Below are 17746 nucleotides of genomic sequence, written 5' to 3'. Positions count from 1 at the left end.
ACGTCATGCTGCTTTGGATTCTATTTAGGCTTCGAACAAGTACACGCCAATGCGAAAGGCGAGATATTATTTACATCAACTTTCGTCCTTGTCAAACATTTATTTTTTCTTCATCTTCGTCAAGCTTCTTCTTCCTCGGACATGCCGCCAGCTGCTCTTGCTCTCTTCAACATATCCTCCTCTTTCTTCTTTTCCGCTCTCAGCTGGCGGACTCTCTCGCGATCGATGCTGGCCTGCTTCTTCATATGATCGAGATGTTGCATCTCCGCAATGTCTTCTCTGCTCGCCGGGACGGGGCTTGCACGCGTCTCCGCGAGGAAGTGCTCTAGTATTTCGGACCCGTGCTTATCCTTCATGTCGATGGTGACGGTTTTCTCGTCGGGGCCAGGCGGCTGGGCTTTCGCTAGGTTGGTCCGGGAGGAAGCTGGCTGAATGGAGGACGGAGCCGCGGCATCGGTGGCCGTGCCGGCCTGGGTGCGCAGATAGATGGTCATGAGGGGCGAGTTTTGGTTCTGATCATGGCGGTTGACGACCATGGCAACGGAGGGGTTGTGGTACTTTAGTCGGGGCAGAAAGTCGCGCCAGAATTTCCTGCATCGGTTAGGCTTCGAGCCCGGAGGGCAGTGGTCAAGCAGGTGGGCTTCGTTCGTACCTGGCCCCCATGTGGCCGCCGGACATTCTGGTCGCAAAGTCCATGTGTATTCTTGTTACTTCGGGTGGCAAGATGGCTGCGCCAGGGCCGCAGCGCAGGTTTATCAGCTGTTTCGCGTGAGCACTTGGTATTTGACGGGCACATTGCCGAAGCTCTTCCTCTCCAGTCAGGCTTGTGGGATGGGGGAGCGTGCGTACCCTCTGCAAACAAAAGCACGAAAGATTAGCGCCAATTGGGAAATCCATTTGATGGCTTTGGTGTGTGAGCGTACCTTTCTGAGAAGAGCCAACCTCTCCCCTAACGATCGCATCTCGAGGGGTATGATGGTCTGCGAGTGGACGAACAAAGTTGCGAGTCGTGGCTGTTGCAAACCGCGAAAGCTGATCTGCCAAAGGCTTGTTTCGAAAATGCGCGACCCCTGCCTGCCTGCGCCTACAGCGGACCGGCTTTTCATCGGACGGGCCAGTACAGTCTGGTACGCACGAGGTCTGATCCACCTCTTGTGAGCAGTGGGGGCCGGCAACTCAGGGACCTTTGGGACAGGGGGAAAAAAGTTCTGGAGCTTGCACGGCCAACCAGACTCTTGCAGGTTTTGCACTCCGGGGCAAAATGCATCGCGTGCCCGCGGCCCAGACGGCGCGATGGCTCAATAGAGCATTGCGGCTGGCCGACGTGGCGCCGGTTACCGCGGTTCCTGTGTTCTTGTGTCCTGCCGTTGGGCTGTGCGGCGGTGGACGACGACGAGCTGCTGCTGCATCGGCAACGCTTGCGCGACGGTTCAGCCACGCTGATGCTCTGGCGACGAGCGGCGGGCTGGATGCGCAAGAGCCTCCCGAGGTGGCTCCAAAGCCCGCTCGACAACTTCCCGTCACTTGCAGCGGGTGCGGTGCCTTTGCCCAGACCGTCGATCCGCAGCAACTGGGGTATTTCGACTCGCAGAGCAGGAGGGTCCGCTCGTGGCTGAATCCCGGCGAGAGTCCTGCGCAACGGGCTGGTTCGGAAGAGGACAAGGTCGTGGATACCGTGCTCAAGTCGCTGGACCCGGCGAGGCTCGAGGAACTGGGGCTCAGTGCTGGTGTGCTGATTGACGACGACGAGGGGCTTGCCGTGGCCAGTATGTGATTGATTTTGCACTGCTTCACTGCTTCACTGCTTCACGAGCCCATCACCCCCCCCGGTGCAAAGCACGCTGACTGTTGGGGTTGTTGCAGGAACTGCTCTGGAGAAGCCTCCAGTTTGCGACAGATGTCACGACTTGGTGCACTACGGCGCGAAGAGCGGCACGGCCAGGCTGACCACGTACCATCCCACCGTTGAATCGTTGCGCGAGACAATCGAGGAGTCCCCTTACCGGTACAACCACATATACCACGTCATCGATGCGGCGGATTTCCCCATGTCGTTGATTCCACGCCTAAACGTATTGCTGGGCGACATTCCCCTGCGGTCCAGAAATCGACGCTCGCGAGCGAGCAAGTTCCAGAACGATGGCAAGACGGAAATGAGCTTCATCATCACCAGGGGCGACCTTTTGGGCCCGACGAAAGAGATTGTGGACTCGATGATGCCGTACCTTCGGGACGTGCTTCGAAGCGCGCTGGGTCGGCTGGGCGAGAGGGTAAGGTTGGGCAATCTCAGGTGTGTCAGCGCCAAGAGAGGGTGGTGGACAAGGGACGTAAGGGAGGACATATGGGACAGAGGCGGCGCAGGCTGGATGGTGGGCAAGGTCAACGTGGGCAAGAGCCAGCTGTTTGAAGCCGTCTATCCCAAGGGAAGGATGGGCGAGGGCAGCAAGACGGACCGGGCTGCGGCGTCCACGTATCCGAGGGGCGCAGTCACGAATGGCCGGAAGAGCAGCCGGCGCGGCTCAGAGGTGGGAGAGCTGCTACCCCCCGCGCAGCCTGCTACCAACTATCCGGAAATGCCGGTGGTGTCCTCTCTCCCCGGCACGACCGCCTCGCCGATACGCGTCCCCTTCGGCAACGGAAGAGGCGAGCTGATCGACCTCCCCGGGCTGGCCCGCAGCGACCTGGACCTCTTTGTCAAGGAGGAGCACCGCCCATCCATGATTATGAAGAAGCGCGTCGTTCCGGAGCAAGTCACGGTCAAGCCTGGAAGATCGCTCCTCCTCGGCGGCGGCCTGATTCGCATCACGCCTCGCGCGACGCCCGACACGGTATTCCTCATGTACAACTTCACCCCTCTGGACGAGCACCTGACCATGAACGAAAAGGCGGTCGGCTTTCAGAACCAGACGCGCGAGTCCGCGGGCGTGCGGAACGTGACGCTGCCCGGCGCGGGGGACAAGATGAAGCGCGCCGGCACGTTCCAGCTCCGCCACGACGTGACCAAGAAGCGAGCCGGCCCGCTGACCCGCAAAGACGCCGTCGGGCTGCAGGTCGACAGGCTGCCGTTCCGGGTCCTGTCGACCGACATCCTCGTCGAGGGGGTCGGCTACGTCGAGGTCGTCGCGCAGGTGCGAGCGCGCGCGTTCGAGCGGTGGTCGCAGATGCAGCAGGCGGCGGACAAGGACAAGGCTGCCGCGGAAGCCGCTCGGGAAGGCGGGGGAGCCGCCTCGGTGGAGGAGGCAGCGCCGTCTGACGATCCGTTTGAGCAGATGGTGCTGAAGAGGAGAGATGTTTCGGGCAGGGCGGAGCCGGCCAGGCTGCCGGCCAAGCTGCCGGCCAAGCTGCCTGCCAAGCTGCCCGAGACGCTGTCCGAGACGCTGCCCGAGCCGGATTGGCCTTGCGTTGACGTCTTCTCCCCGGAGGGCAGGTTCATCGGGTCGAGGAAGCCGCTGGAAGGGTGGCTGAGCAACAAGCCGCGCGTGCTGGCGAAGCACAAGAAGAGCAGGCCGAGGAGGAGCATGAAGGGGGTCAAGAAGAGGGCCAAGATGGAGAGGAGGGCTGCGGGTGCGAGCTGAGCTGCGCATGCGAAGCTGGCTGGGGCAACGGCTATCAACGGCAGCCTTGGGCTTCTTTTTTTTTTTGATGGATTCCAATTTTGGTACGGGCATTGTATACGTAGTCTTAACAACTCTACTGCTTTATCGGCACATTGCTTGCAATCGGGTGCATGGTGTTGAACTTGACGCGCTCACAGAAGCGTCTGGGTGCGAACGAGCGAGCATTTATGAATTCGTGACCAATCAGACGGACGGATGTTGCCGACGTTTCTGTTTCTGTTTCTGGCACGCACCTGGCACGCACTTGGAATACGTCTGGTGACTGGCCGACTGAACCTCATAGCAAACCCAAAGCCCGCCCCCTCTCAGCTTTCCCCCAACGGTACGTCCGTACAGTACATAGGTACCTGCTTATCTTGCCCCACTGCCCAGTGTCAACCCATTCGCATTCATCCCTACAAAGTTCATGGACCGATTCCGCTGCACACCTTCACCCGAAATAGACCGAGGCATATCGCGATAGAGACTGTTTTTTTTTTTTTTGTTTTTTTTTGTTTTTTGTTTTATTGATTACCATTCACTCGTTTCCGTCCACGGCCAGCTAAGCGCAACGTTCCAAACATGTCGGAAAGCACCAGACAAAGAAGGGCGGCGGCGGCTCCCCCGCGGGCCTCGCAGTCACAGTCACAGTCACAGTCGCAGTCGCAGACCTCGCAGTCGCAGTCGCAGACCCAGACCCAGACCCAGACCCAGACGCAGCAGCCGTCGAGGATATTGCGTCTCAGAGGCCAGCACGGTGCGAGTGCGCGGACCGTGCAGTGGGCCGAAGATGTGGTTGACAACGAGGGGCTGGGCCGCAAGAGCTCAAAGGGTACGTAGGGGCCCTGCTTGCCACGGGCGTGGTCTGCTGCTTGAAGCCTGGAGGGCTTTGCGTTCTGACGACGGGGCAGTGTGCTGCATATACCACAAGCCAAAGGGCGTCGACGAGTCCAGCGACGAGTCGTCGTCGGACTCGGACACGGAATCGGAGACGGAGAGCCGTCGCGGCGACGGGAAGAAGCTGCCTGCTTGTGGGCACTCGCATGGGCGGGGGAGAGGGAAGGCCAAGGGGAAGAAGAACAGGCTGCCCAGTCCGAATGCGTACGAAAAGGTGCCCAAGGTGAAGCCCAAGGATGACGAGTCGTGAGGACGAGCTGGAAACGTTGGCGGTCACACACGCGCACACACATGTATATGTATATGCCCTGGGCTCGCGCCGCAATGGCTGCTTGCGCAGTGCGCAGCACCATGCGGCTCCGACTTGTCAATTGATTCCCTGGCATAGACGTCGGCCGAGCTGACATTGGATCGATCATTCGTGCTGCTGCTGCTGCTGCTGCTGCTGCTGCTGCTGCATATACTACCAGCCCACGTGAAAGCGAACCGGCCAAGCGCTCTACAAGACGCACAATCCTGCTCAGGTGGAGCCAGCAGACCAGACCACGCGCACTTGAACGCACCATGGGCAGCAAGCATTACACGACGGTGCCTCACGAAGATGACGTCGGCCGCCACGACGATAAAGAGCAACACCCTCCTCCGCTCAAGCACGACGCACCCGCGACGCGCCCGGGCCTACTCGCCCCCAGTCTTGGCGCCCTGCACGACAAAGTACCTGTCGGCCCGCCTCGACGCCGTGCCCAGGACGTCCCACCGCTCTGCTTGCTCGTCAACCCGCTCCCTCGCCCGGCGCGGCCTCTTGTAGTGGCCGACGAGCTCGTCCCTGGCCAGCAGGGCCTGCATGTCGGCCAGGCCGACGGTGCTCTCGCGCAGCGCCGCGGGCGTCTCGTCGCGGATGGCGCGCAGCGGCTCCACGCCGTCCGTGTCGACGCGCCGGACGGCCCGGACGAACTGGAGCTGCGACTCGAGCGTGTCGATCATGGAGGCTTCCTCGGCGGCGGTTTGCGGCAGCGGCAGGGCGGCGAGGCGGAGCAGGTGGTGCAGCTGGGCCGTGGTGATGGCCGTCCCGGATGGCGGCTCCGCCGGGGGGGAGGGGTCGCGGAGGGACCGGACCGACCAGCTTGGCTGGGAGAGCATGTCGTCCAGGCTTCGAGGGCTTCTGGTCGAGAGGGGCGCGGTTGGCGACGGCGCTGGGCGGCGGGGGGTGCGCCGCAGGGCGAGGAGCCGGCAGCTTGTGCGGAGGGGGAGCATTGTAGTGTTCTCTGCGGGGGTGTCTCGTGGTGATGGGGCGTGAGGGTTGCGCTGGCCAGGCTTTGGCGAGAGTTGGGATTTTGCTTGTCCCCGTGGGAGGTGATGGGTCGTGGCGACGGGTCGTGGTGATGGTCTTGGTGATGGTCTTGGTAATGGTCGAGGTGACGGGTCGTCGGAGTTGCGGTTGGCAAGCACGTCGTTTGGTTGGGTCGCAGCAAGTACATCCGTCCGCGGCAGTCGGCAGGTAGAAACACAAGTACCCCCCTACGCATCCACAAACGACCAACACCCCACCAAACCAACCCGTCATCGCTGTCGCTGCCTTTCCGACCCTCAGCGAAGCCGCAGGTGACAAACTCTACTCCGTGCCGCAAGCATCGCCAAAGCTCCCAGCTGTCTTTCCACCCTGAAACACCAAACACCGCTCACCACTGTACACTAAGCGCCCACGATCCCTTGCCACCCGTCCCCCCCTCCCCGCCCCCGGGCCTGCCGCGCAGAGAACTCGTCATCACAATGTCGCAGGACCCCCGTGCTCTGCTCCAAAAGGTTTGGCCTCGCGACCTCCTCCCCCTCCGCCCAACAACTGCCATCTCAAACAAGAACCACCCCCCCGTCTGACTCTGCGTCGGGTAACAGGCGGAGAAGACGCTGGCCAGCGCGGGCGGCGGCTTCAGTTTCTTTGGCGGACGCGAGGACAAGTATCAGAATGCCGCGGATCTGTTCACTCAGGCAGCCAACGCCTTCAAGATGCAGAACCAAAGTACCAAGAGCCCCCCCCCACAAATACCCTCCTGCCTTCCGCAAGCTCTGCTAATCGCCCGCGTGGCTTTCCGTCAGACGTCGAGGCTGGCAAGGCCTTCGAACAAGCCGCCCAGGTGCAAACAGCCAAGCTGAACGAGCCCGACGACGGGGCCAACTCGCTCGTCGACGCCTTCAAAGCGTACCGCAAGGACGCGCCCTCCGACGCGGTTCGCTGCTTAAAGACGGCCATCGACAGGTACTGCCAAAAGGGCAACTTTCGAAGAGCGGCATCGCATAACGAGACCATGGCCGAGGTGTACGAGACCCAGTTGGGAGATGCCAAGACGGCCGTAGAGTGCTACGAGGCTGCTGCTACTTGGTACGAGGGAGACAATGCCACGGCGTACGCTTGCCCCCCCCCCCCCCCCCCCCCGCATCGCGCCTCAATACAATATAAAAATAGGCAACAAAAAAAAAAAAAAACACTGTCAAAGGGTTTCCAGGGCACAACTAACTTGGGGGCTTAGGCTCGCCAACAAGCTGTGGCTCAAGGTCGCCGACGCTGCGGCCCTCGAGGGCGACTACTACAAGGCGATTGAGAACTTTGAAAAAGTCGCCGCGCAGTCGGTCAACAACAACCTTATGAGGTACAGCGTCAAGGACTACTTGCTCAGGGCTGGCATTTGCCATCTCGCGTCGGGGGACTTGGTTGCCACCCAGCGTGCTTTGGAAAAGTACGTCGACATGGATCCTAGTTTCGCCTCGCAGAGGGAACATTTGCTGCTGAGGGATCTGTGCGATGCTGTCGAGGCCAAGAGCCAGGAGCAGTTTACGGACAAGTTGTTCCAGTATGACCAAATCAGCAAGCTGGACAAGTGGAAGACGAACATTCTGGTGAGGGTGAAGAATGCCATTGAAGAGGCGGATGATGAGTTTGCGTAGGAGACGGTTCAGGCAACCTGCGGAAATGTATCTGGACGACGTGAGGCGAGGCGTCGACTCGGTAGACACGGTGGACACAAAGTGGCTCTGCGGCGTTGTCAAGTCTTTTTTTGTTTGCTACATCGGCTTCATTCGGCTGGGTTTTTGATGCTTCAGGGGCGAGCCTTTAGCTCCAAGAGTCGACTTGCACTATTAATGACTCGGGTGTCTGGCCAGGGGAGCGCATTGGCAACTCGCTTGGCCAGTGCCTTCCACAGTACTTGGTACTGCGACAGACTGCAGCATCCTACCAACTCCGTGGGTTCAGCTTCGGTACCGGCGCAGAATGTTGACTCTCATTTTCAGCCTCACGGAGTCTGGAGAACATAAGCGCATTCCCAAAAGATAACCACATGTTCCCGTCTTGCGGTGCTCCAATGTAGGCACGTTGAAAAGCCCGGCACGTGCATGGCAACCGCCATCTAGACACGGATGGATGACATGGCTGCCAGCAACTGTGGGTTACGACGCGAAAACGCAGCAAGATGGGGCTCTTCACCCGGCAATTAAGCAGACAAATTTCATGACATGTAGACCATATGGTTTTTCCCAACCTCATAGACCGACGGTCTCGGAAGAGGGAGGTGGAATATAGGTTCTCGCAGCACGAGCCGAAGCTCAAGTGCCGACATTCGTATTGGACCTGTCGATAGGAAAATTGACACCATAACAAGTGGGTGGCTCCATGGAGTTATCGAGCCTGCCGCAGCATTCAACCTTGGACTTTGTTCAAAGCAAGGGATCGCTGGGCACAGATCCGTGATGGGGAGGGAAGAAAGGAAAAGAACTTGATGCAGGAAATTCTGCGCTGCATTTATAAGTGTTCGGCGGGGCCGGTCACGTGCCTATCCTGCCTCATGGGCGTCCCCTGCCAACAACCATGCAAGTCAAAATCAGCTGCGGCCCTCTGGTGAGCCAAGGCTGTCTCTGAGCCAAACGGTTGAAAATCCACACCATATTGCTGTCTTGCCTGAAAATACGGATACAACATACGCATTGAAAATCCGACCGGCTCTTGCACGCCGCCCTTTCCCGAATCCAAGACACCGTCATAGTCGTCGATGCGGCAAGATGGACGCGGCCACCATACAGGAGACCAACAGGATCAGGGCGTCCCTCGGCATGAAGCCGCTGCCAGTCCCTGGTGCAGCCGCGTCGCATGCCGACAAATCCCACGCATCCGGCGACCAGGAGGCCGCAAGCACGCTGGAAACTCGACAGGCTCAATCGTACGACAATTACCAGAAGCACCAGGACGCAGAGGCCGCCAGAAGGAAGCGACAAGACAGAGCGGCCGCGATACGAAAGGCCCGCGATGAAGCTCAGCGATTCGCGGTCTTGGAGGGCAAGGGGCTCGGCGACGCGGGCGACAAAGACCCTCAGGATGCCAGATCGTGGTTGATGGGTCAGAAGAAGCGGCAGAAAAGGATTGACAAAGCGAGGCGCCTCGAGGAAGAGCTGGCCGCCGCCGAAGCCGCCGCCGCCGCCGCCGTTCAGTACACGTCCAAAGATCTTGCTGGCATCAAGGTCGCCCACGACACTTCCGAGTTTCTCGGCGGCGAAGACCAGATCCTCACGCTAAAGGACGCCACCATAGACGAGAATGAAGACCAAGGCGACGAGCTGGAGAATCTCGGCCTGCGCGAGCAGGAAAAGCTAAGCGAGAGGTTGGACCTGAAGAAGAAACGGCCCGGCTACGATCCCAACGACGTCGAAGATGGCCAAGGCGGAATTCTGGCCCAGTACGACGACGAAATACACGGTAAAAAGGGCAAAAAGTTCACGCTCGATGGCAGTGGAACCATTGCTGAGCTGGCAGACATACTCGGCGAGCCAGCTCCCCAAACAAACGGAATCAATGTCCAGTTGGACGACGTGATTGGTATGTTTATTTCCCTCGCGCAAGGTTCCCCGTGTGACCCATCGCAAAAGCTCATTCCCTCGACAGGTGATGCTCCCATATCGTCAGACTACCTTGCAGCGTCGGAAGTAAAGGTGAAGAAACCCAAGAAGAAAAAGTCAAGGGGTACGAGGCAAAAGCAGTACGATGACGACGACATCTTTCCTCTGGACCCTGCCGCCGCAGACCGCAATGGCATGGAACTAGACAATCAGGAATCCAAGAAGCGAAAAGTTGACTCTGACACGTTTGTTGACGACGATGACTTGCAAGCGTCACTGGCTCTGCAAAGAAAAAGTGCGCTGAAGAAGAGGAACAAGGTCAAGCCCGAAGATGTCGCGAAGCGAATAAAGGAGGAGCAAGAGAACGATGCACATGAAGACGCCGACGGCAACGCACAGAGCGACGGCGGCGGTCTCGTGATTGGCGAGATTTCCGAGTTTGTCTCAGGGCTGAGCAAACGAGACGACGACGAGGAGAGGAAACCCAAACGCCCCAGAACCCAAACCATGAGCCCCCAGCAGCCGTCCGAAGACCATGCAATGGAGAATGGCGACGACGACGACGACGACGACGACGACGACGACGAGGCAGCCGCCAAGGAAGCACTCGAAGAACCGCTAGCGGAAACCGGGGTCGAGGAAGAAAAGACTGTCGGCGGTGGCATGGGCGCTGCGCTTGCCCTCCTCCGAGAGCGCGGGCTCATCGAAGGGTCGCAAGGCACCGAGTACGACAACTTTAGACAGCGCGAGGAGTTCCTCGCCCGCAAGCGCCTCCTCGAAGAGGAGCTCGACGACCAGACCCGCCAGCAGCGCGAGCGGGACCGCATGAGCGGGCGGCTGGACCGCATGTCGGTGCGCGAGCGCGAGGACTGGGCGCGCCAGCAGAACATGTGGCGCGACCAGCAGCAATCCCGCCGCATGGCCGAGCTCTTCTCGGCAAACTACAAGCCCGCCGTGCAGCTCAAGTACACCGACGACCACGGCCGCTCGCTGGACCAGAAGGAAGCCTTCAAGCACCTCAGCCACCAGTTCCACGGCAAGGGCAGCGGCAAGGGCAAGACGGAGAAGCGGCTCAAGAAGATTGACGACGAGAAGCGGCGCGAGGCGCAGAGCCTGTTTGACGCCAGCGCCAACGGCGGCATGAGCGCCGCCACGGCGCAGCAGCTCAAGAAGAGGCGGGAAGCCGGCGTGCGCTTGGGCTAGCCTCCGCCGCCCCGTTTTGCTGAGCTGCCGCAGCATGCAGTCTGTGTGCCGACAGAGATGGAGAAAAGAAGGAAGAAAACATCGCCTCAGTCTGCGGAAGCACGCAGGGGTAAAGACTGATTGGGCGGAGGGGGGGGGGGGGGTTGGTTTAGGATGCAGACGGCAAAAAGGTGCTTGATACCCTGTACTTTGAATTCGGACTTGGTTCCGCAAGCGTGTCATTTCCCTGACTGACGCGCGTGTTCGAGAGGATTCCTGACGTGCTTGTTGTATCCCGTGACGTGTCTGACCGACGACGACCTGGACGCGACTTGCTGCCACTGTTGTCTCCTGTTCACGGTGGATGCCAACCTTGCGCTATGTAGCGATGGCCAAAGAGTCAAGAAGCCAACCGCGCATGTTCCCCCTACTGCGTTTACAAAACTGCCCTGTTGCTCGCTTTGTTCTCCATTAGCTGGCACTCCGTGCACGAGGCGCCAGACCGTTTTCCAAAATCCAAAATCCCAATCCTCGACGCCGAACGCCCACCATCGATGGTTCATCCCCTGCTAGTCCGTGGCCGCCCCCCCCCCCCCCCCAAAAAAAAAATGAAAAAGATAAAAAAAAAATCAGAGAGAGACCCTGGCGCCGATCCCCTCGCCCTCGTAATTCACCTGCTCGACCCAGCGCCCCAGCCGGACCGTGACGTCGGCCACCGCATCCAGCTTGAGCGTGCCGCCCAGCGCGTCGCGCAGCTTGCCGAAGCCCACGCGGTCGGCGGACCAGTCCACCGGCAGCCGCGGCGTCCGGGACAAGCCCGGCGGGACGTCGAACGGCTCGTCGTGGAGGATCCGGCCCACCGGCTCGGTGTGGTTGAAAAACGCCGTGGCGTTGATGCGCTCTACGTGGACGGTGTCGCGGCCCAGCGGCGACGCCAGCGTGAACGTCGCGGTCGACGAGAGGATGTGGAACGTGGCGTCGCGGACGAACCCGCGGCCGGCGTCCCCGTCCGCGTCTCCCGGGAGCTTGAGCCGCGGCGTCGACAGCGTCACGTTGAGTCTCGACAGCGCCTCGCCGACGGCGGGGCATGCTGGGACGGAGGCCCGGTGCGCTCTCAGCGTCACGGTCGTGTTCTTGCCCGACAGGTACGAGGACAGCAGGCGGCGCGCGGCCGCGCGGGCGGGGGGCCCGCCGAGCGATTCCGGGTCCCAGGTTGCCTGGACCACTAGGTTGGAGTTGTCCCCGCGCCCGAGGCGCATCTCCTTGGCGACGGCTTCACCAAGCAAGTGCTGGTTCTTGGTCATGTGGATGCTCATGTAGGGAATCCACGCCGTGTAGGGCGTGGGATTGGTCATGTTGACCGATGCTTCTATATGTACGCCTGTCTTGGAAGTGCTGAGGACGCGCACCTCGCCGACCTGCGGGTTCAGGGCCGCGAGCGTGTCCCCGGGCACGTCTACAACGTGTTAGCCAAGGGGGACAGCGAGAGCTCTTGATTGGGACGTGAAGCTGGAAAAGAGACAAGAGGGACAAGTAAAGAACCGCCCGCCCTCTCCCTCCGCCGCGACTCAAGCAAGGAAAAAAAGGAAAAGAAAAGAAAGGAAAAGAAAAGGAAAATAAGAGATGAGTAAAAGAAAGAGGAAATCATGGGGCAACAGCTTCAGGCCTGAAAGGTGGGCGCTACCACATGGAAGACGGACGTTTGACGGGAACCTTGCCAGTCGCAGGTACTCCGCGTATGACGACGTCACCCAGCACAGTTGACACTTTGACATCGACGTTTGCCCTAACGTCGAGCATGATGTCCTTGCCCCCCAGCAACAGCTCTTGTAGGATTTCGGAAAACGTGTCGCTGTCGAGGATATCGATGGGGGCGTCGCGGATCCGAGACGTGACGCTCAAAAAGTCCTCCTCGTTGCCGGGCTTGTGGACGATGCTCGAGGTCGCCTTCTGCCACTCGTCGACTCTCAGCTCTCCAAACTTGCTGCCGCGAAAGACGAGGTCGCCGCTGGCCCGGAGGCTGCTGACGCTGACGTTGATGTTCAAGTCGGCAGGTATGGCTGCCAGGACGCGGACGGTGCCAGACACTCGAGGCTTGCTGTCTGGGCGGCCCGGATCTGCGAACGGGCTGGGCAGTTTGAAGTCGACGTCTTCCAGAGCGAATTCGCGCAGGAAACCATCAAGCGAGCGCCCGGGGAACTGGATGGGAACGGTGATGCTTTCGATCAAGCTGCCGATCCAGTCGGGCAGGCCCCCGCTGCCGGAGGCTTTCCCATGCACAAACACCTCTGCGTCTTGCCCGTTCAGGTACCGCTTCATCAAGTTATCGAGCGGCGACAGCTCACTTGAAGGGCAGGCCTTGGTGAGAGACGCTGGTAGCTCACGGATGGTTCCTTGGGCTTCAACAGTCACGTTGGATCTGGGATGGATCTCGATAGTGCTCGAGACAGCCGAAGCCACTCTGATGTTGGGCTGGGAGGCATCACAGTTGGCAACAAGCACTTCAAATCCGAGAGACGGGACAGTCAGCCCGACCGGAAGTCGGTTGTAAGCAGTGACGGACACATTGGCGCCGACTCCCATCTGGCCACCATCACCGACGGGCACGTCATGGAACACCAGGTTGTTAATGGTATACTCGGGCATGGGGGGCAGATCCTTGGCTGCGAAAGCGTTAGCCAGGGTCTTTTGAGATTGAAATGGTCGATACATTGATGGTGAATAGAATCTATTTGATGGTCTTCTGGCCAAAGTACAAGGCAGCAAAGGTGCGATAGAGAGATTGACCTTCAAATACCATGGATTCCGTGACGTCATGAGTTCCCAGCGGGATAATGCCGGATTTGAGGCCAACTGCCGTGGCTCCAGTGACCTTGAGCTGCTGCAGATTGCCCTTGAGCCAGTCGTTGACGACCTGACGGGCTGTCTCGGTATCGCCAGGAGCGAATTCCGTGACGAAATCCAGCTCGGTGACTGTACCATCCACCAGGTGCAGGGTGATGGGCGGTAGCAGCGCGCTCCCGATGAGAGCATTGCCGTAATGCGGCAGGTGCAGGCGCAGCTTGGTTTCCTCAGTGCCAATCTGCCTCATGATGCTGGTGGCGATCCGGCCGATACGTCGCGCATTTTCATCCGCCACCCGCGAACCATCCAGCCTGAAGGTGCCCTTGACGCGAGCGCGTATCCCTTCCGCGGTGAGCGACTCGACAGACAAGTCGGTCGGTTCCAAAACAACCGCGTTCTCAATGTACTGCTGAACAGCCGGTGGGACGACAAAACCAAGGACCATGATGGCGACGACCAAGCTCGCCATGACCAGCATTGCGATGAAAGACGGCCATCTCCGCTTCCGCCGGACTCCCGTCTCGTCTCTGGGAGGCTGTCCCGATGGAGCGTTGCTGTCTCGTTCAGCGGGGCCTGGGCTGGTGCTTTTCCGAGCTGCTAGCAACGGTGACGACTCAGTGGCCTCATTCTGTTCGGTCTCGCTCTCGTTTTCCGGCTCGGCAGCCGCTGCGAGGAGCGGTGACCTTTCGTCGGATTCGGAAGGCATGGCGGGTTGGTGAGGACGGCGCTTGTGAGGGATTCCTCGCCAAGAGGCACCACACTAAGAGAAGTGAGTGGGCTTCCCCAGGTAGATCGGCGACGAAAGGTATGTTGATTGATTGGCAAAAGCAAAAAGAACTTCTTGGGCAAGAGGGACGGTGGAGGAGCAAGGGAAGCTGATGAGCAAAGATGGGGACACGTCAATCGGACGGGTGGTGAAGCTAGGGAGATAGATGGAGAGAAGGTCTGGATGGAATCGCCTGATAACGCCGTATGGAGCACGTAAATACCTACGGAGCACTTGGTCATGCATGTCATAGGGGGCCCACCCTTTTGCGGATCAAGGGTACAGAGTACTTTGCAGTTGTGCACGTATGATTCATGGATGATCCATGGCTCTTATGCCAGACCGCCCGGATCAGGCCTAGCAGTGGCATATCAGCCATGGGGCTTGGCACATTGCATGCTGTACTGTATATGTACTTGTCTGATACATGGCAGTTGGGTTCGAAAATCATCAGGCCTAACAACCAATTTTGCTCGATGCTCTAGCTGCTCTAGCTGCTCCAAAATTCACCGCCATGCTACTCCTTCTCATCACCCTGGCTCTCCGCACGAATCGACCGCCCGCTTGAAAGGTGCAGGCGGATCCGTCGGCTGTTGGCGATACCCAGTACTCCGTTGTAGGGCCGCAGTGGGCACCGTAGCTCCGCTAACGGACCTATTGACTGCCAACAGCAAGAGCTTCCAGTCCCCTGTGCTTCCTTCATCAGTGGAGCTACATGTGCCCTGCAGCAATCAAGAGCCCAAATGCCTCGTGCTCCATTCCTGCTTTGACCTGCCCACCATTCCATCAAGCTTCCCGTCCCCTTGTCGGTCAATTCCGCTCCTGAACCTTTTCCATGAAGTCGTCGTCACTTTGCACAGCTCGCCTAGCCTTTCATGGCCTCCAAAAGCGAGCCTACTCGCACGTCTCGGCCCCAAGACATCTCATGTCCATCAGCGACGTGACACCCGCCGAATTCGTCTCGCTCGTTCGCAATGCTGCGCAACGCAAGAACATGGTCAAGGCTGGTGAAACGCCGTCATCTCTGAGTGCGTCCATGTCTGGCCGTACCGTCGCCATGATGTTCAGCAAGAGGAGTACTAGGACGCGAGTGTCCACCGAGGCAGCTGTGACGCTGCTGGGAGGCCATCCCATGTTTTTGGGCAAAGACGATATTCAGCTCGGCGTATGAGCCGTCTCTCCGCGAAACCCGCCATGCTCCATATTCTAACCAGGCCTTCGCAGGTGAACGAGTCTTTGCACGACACCTCCGTCGTCATCTCATCCATGACCTCCTGCATGGTCGCCCGGGTCGGGCCTCATTCCGACGTCGCCGGCCTCGCCAAACACTCCAGCGTACCTGTAATCAATGCCCTCTCCAACGACTTCCACCCTTTGCAGACTATTGCCGACTTTCTCACCATCCATGAGACGTTCCCTGCGTCATCTTTATCCGGCAACAGTCTTGGCCTCAGCGGCCTGAAAATTGCTTGGGTCGGAGACTCCAACAATGTGCTCTTTGATCTGGCCATCGCATGTGTCAAGATGGGCGTCCATATTGCCGTTGCATCGCCCAAGGGCTATGGCATTCCCGAGGGGATGAAGAAGCTCATCACGTCCGCGGCTACGGGTGTCGAGTCGCCCGGGAAACTGACGGAAACTACCATCCCTGAGGAGGCCATTAACGGTGCTGATGTGTTGGTAACGGATACATGGATTTCCATGGGTCAGGAGAGCGAGCAGAAGAAGAGGCTGAAGGCTTTCGAGGGGTACCAGATTACGAATGAGTTGGCCAAGCGAGGTGGTGCCAAGGAAGGCTGGAAGTTTATGCACTGCTTGCCTCGACATCCCGAGGAGGTTGCGGACGAGGTTTTTTATAGCCCTAGATCCCTTGTTTTTCCAGAGGCCGAGAATCGTTTATGGGCTGCAGTTGGTATGTCATTCTTGAAACTTGACGCCCTCAAGTCAACCTCTTGCTGACCGTTCACCCACAGCTGCACTTGAGGGCTTCGTTGTCAACAAGGGAAAATTGTAGAATGAAAATGACTGGCAAACATGGGGCGTTTCTATATTAGTTGACTTCAACCATTTACGGTTTGCATCAAAGATTATGGGAGCCGCTGCATTGTCTTGGATTAAAAATATACCAAATGTACAACAACAGTTTCAGTTCCATATCAAGCACACAGAAGAAAGATTAGACCAGTTCCCAAAATACAAGAGAAATCTAAGCCGAATTTTCCAAACTGCTTTAACCAGGAGGCAGCTGGCTGGCATCAACGACTTCTTCGGCATCCTTGAGAAGTGGCTCTTCAGTAGGGGCTCGGAGAGGTGAGCGAGGCAGAGCCATCAAACCAGTACGAGCTGACTCGAGGATGCCAAAGGGAGCAACGAGTTTGAGGTACGAGTCGATACGAGAGGACTTGGCAGAACTGTAATTTTTTTTTTAAATCTCTAGTCAGCCTCGAAACGGCTACCAAACCAGAAAGGAGTTGTTGTGTGCCCACTTACAGTTCGACGATACAGCTGATGGTGCTGATATCCAACACTTTGCCTCCAAATTGATGTGTAAAATAGGTAATGGTTTTCAAGTGCTCGTGTTTGTGGCGTAGGGCCTCACTAGCGGCAAGCTTGCTAGGATGAAAATCGGCAGAGGTTTCTTCCAAGGATTGGGCTTGTTCAGCGCCTTCAGGAGCTTGCTCCCCCTCATATTCACCAGCGGTGATCTCGCGGTGATGAGCGAGCAGCTCCTCAAAGTACTCAGGACCGAGGATGTTGATCTTGGCAAGGAGGAGCTCTCTCTGAACCAGGGCAGCGTTGCTGTAATCCAGCACAGCCCAGACGGGGACGAGATCTTCCAATTGGCGACGTGCCTGCTCGACAACGCCATCCTGACCAGTCAAGACAATCGTCATGCGGGACAGATCCTGCACCTCGGTGTTGCACACGACGAGCGAGTCAATGTTGAAGCCACGAGCAGCCAGGATACCAGAAAGTCGGCTCAAGACGCCAGGCTCGTTCTGGACCAGGCAATTGAGGATGTGGCGCTTCGGGGGGGCCATGGACGGAGTGGGTGTCTCGTAGAGAATGTTGGACACGGCGGCCTGGGCGGACCACGAGGGCGGCTGGTTGGACACGGGCAAGGGGGCCGAGCGGTTCCGAAGAGCCTTGTATGCAATGGCGGAAGTCGAGCTTTTGTGGGAGGAGCTGTATCGCACGGCACCGTGGGACGAGCTCCGGGTGGCCGACAGTGCCCATCGCATGGGAGCGGCGCACGACCGGAGCGATGCCATCTTGCATAAGTCCCAGGCAAGGGGAAAGCAGGAACGATGGCCTCCCTAGTCTGGCAGCAGGGACGATGATCTCGGGATCCCGGCTTGGTGCGTGGTGGTGTCGGGATTGGATGTGGAGGAATTAGGGATCAGTTGATGTCGTGAGTCAACTGTGTGTATGGATCACTTGGGAAGGGAGGCGTTCCCGAAAACTTGGTGCCCTCCGAGGGATCGGAGGACTGCAGCGACTCTCTGTACGGTATGAACTGGAACTGGACACATTAATGGCACGGTGACTCCGCTCCACTTTACGGCGGTGCACCAAGTAT

The 17746-nt window shown here is 58.8% G+C and overlaps 9 protein-coding genes across 9 annotated transcripts; 5 read left to right on the top strand and 4 right to left on the bottom strand.

Annotated features, from left to right (window-relative positions):
* Window positions 1-119: 119 nt before the first annotated feature.
* Window positions 120-962, bottom strand: UV8b_08101 (uncharacterized protein; the record flags this gene model as incomplete). The annotated part of the gene is made up of 3 exons (XM_043145598.1): window positions 120-591; window positions 653-852; window positions 924-962. 3 exons carry the CDS (start codon window positions 960-962, stop codon window positions 120-122), a joined length of 711 nt encoding a protein of 236 aa, XP_043001533.1.
* Window positions 963-1261: 299 nt separating this feature from the next.
* UV8b_08100 (uncharacterized protein) lies at window positions 1262-3575 on the top strand (the record flags this gene model as incomplete). The annotated part of the gene is made up of 2 exons (XM_043145597.1): window positions 1262-1766; window positions 1864-3575. The coding sequence occupies 2 exons, from the start codon at window positions 1262-1264 to the stop codon at window positions 3573-3575; spliced, it is 2217 nt and encodes a 738-aa protein (XP_043001532.1).
* Window positions 3576-4178: 603 nt separating this feature from the next.
* On the top strand, window positions 4179-4743 carry UV8b_08099 (uncharacterized protein; the record flags this gene model as incomplete). Its single annotated transcript, XM_043145596.1, has 2 exons — window positions 4179-4428; window positions 4508-4743. The coding sequence occupies 2 exons, from the start codon at window positions 4179-4181 to the stop codon at window positions 4741-4743; spliced, it is 486 nt and encodes a 161-aa protein (XP_043001531.1).
* Window positions 4744-5171: 428 nt separating this feature from the next.
* On the bottom strand, window positions 5172-5747 carry UV8b_08098 (uncharacterized protein; the record flags this gene model as incomplete). The annotated part of the gene is made up of 1 exon (XM_043145595.1): window positions 5172-5747. One exon carries the CDS (start codon window positions 5745-5747, stop codon window positions 5172-5174), a length of 576 nt encoding a protein of 191 aa, XP_043001530.1.
* A 516-nt stretch (window positions 5748-6263) lies between these two features.
* On the top strand, window positions 6264-7433 carry UV8b_08097 (uncharacterized protein; the record flags this gene model as incomplete). The annotated part of the gene is made up of 4 exons (XM_043145594.1): window positions 6264-6296; window positions 6387-6510; window positions 6588-6894; window positions 7019-7433. The coding sequence occupies 4 exons, from the start codon at window positions 6264-6266 to the stop codon at window positions 7431-7433; spliced, it is 879 nt and encodes a 292-aa protein (XP_043001529.1).
* A 1110-nt stretch (window positions 7434-8543) lies between these two features.
* On the top strand, window positions 8544-10577 carry UV8b_08096 (uncharacterized protein; the record flags this gene model as incomplete). Its single annotated transcript, XM_043145593.1, has 2 exons — window positions 8544-9354; window positions 9421-10577. 2 exons carry the CDS (start codon window positions 8544-8546, stop codon window positions 10575-10577), a joined length of 1968 nt encoding a protein of 655 aa, XP_043001528.1.
* Window positions 10578-11185: 608 nt separating this feature from the next.
* On the bottom strand, window positions 11186-14106 carry UV8b_08095 (uncharacterized protein; the record flags this gene model as incomplete). The annotated part of the gene is made up of 3 exons (XM_043145592.1): window positions 11186-12012; window positions 12257-13219; window positions 13344-14106. The coding sequence occupies 3 exons, from the start codon at window positions 14104-14106 to the stop codon at window positions 11186-11188; spliced, it is 2553 nt and encodes an 850-aa protein (XP_043001527.1).
* Window positions 14107-15001: 895 nt separating this feature from the next.
* UV8b_08094 (uncharacterized protein) lies at window positions 15002-16180 on the top strand (the record flags this gene model as incomplete). Its single annotated transcript, XM_043145591.1, has 3 exons — window positions 15002-15331; window positions 15391-16078; window positions 16140-16180. 3 exons carry the CDS (start codon window positions 15002-15004, stop codon window positions 16178-16180), a joined length of 1059 nt encoding a protein of 352 aa, XP_043001526.1.
* A 216-nt stretch (window positions 16181-16396) lies between these two features.
* Window positions 16397-17438, bottom strand: UV8b_08093 (uncharacterized protein; the record flags this gene model as incomplete). Its single annotated transcript, XM_043145590.1, has 2 exons — window positions 16397-16577; window positions 16657-17438. The coding sequence occupies 2 exons, from the start codon at window positions 17436-17438 to the stop codon at window positions 16397-16399; spliced, it is 963 nt and encodes a 320-aa protein (XP_043001525.1).
* Between the last annotated feature and the right edge of the window lie 308 nt (window positions 17439-17746).

Source organism: Ustilaginoidea virens, chromosome 7, assembly GCF_000687475.1.
Source record: "Ustilaginoidea virens chromosome 7, complete sequence".
Taxonomy (NCBI): domain Eukaryota; kingdom Fungi; phylum Ascomycota; class Sordariomycetes; order Hypocreales; family Clavicipitaceae; genus Ustilaginoidea; species Ustilaginoidea virens.
This window is presented reverse-complemented; position numbering and strand designations above follow the sequence as displayed.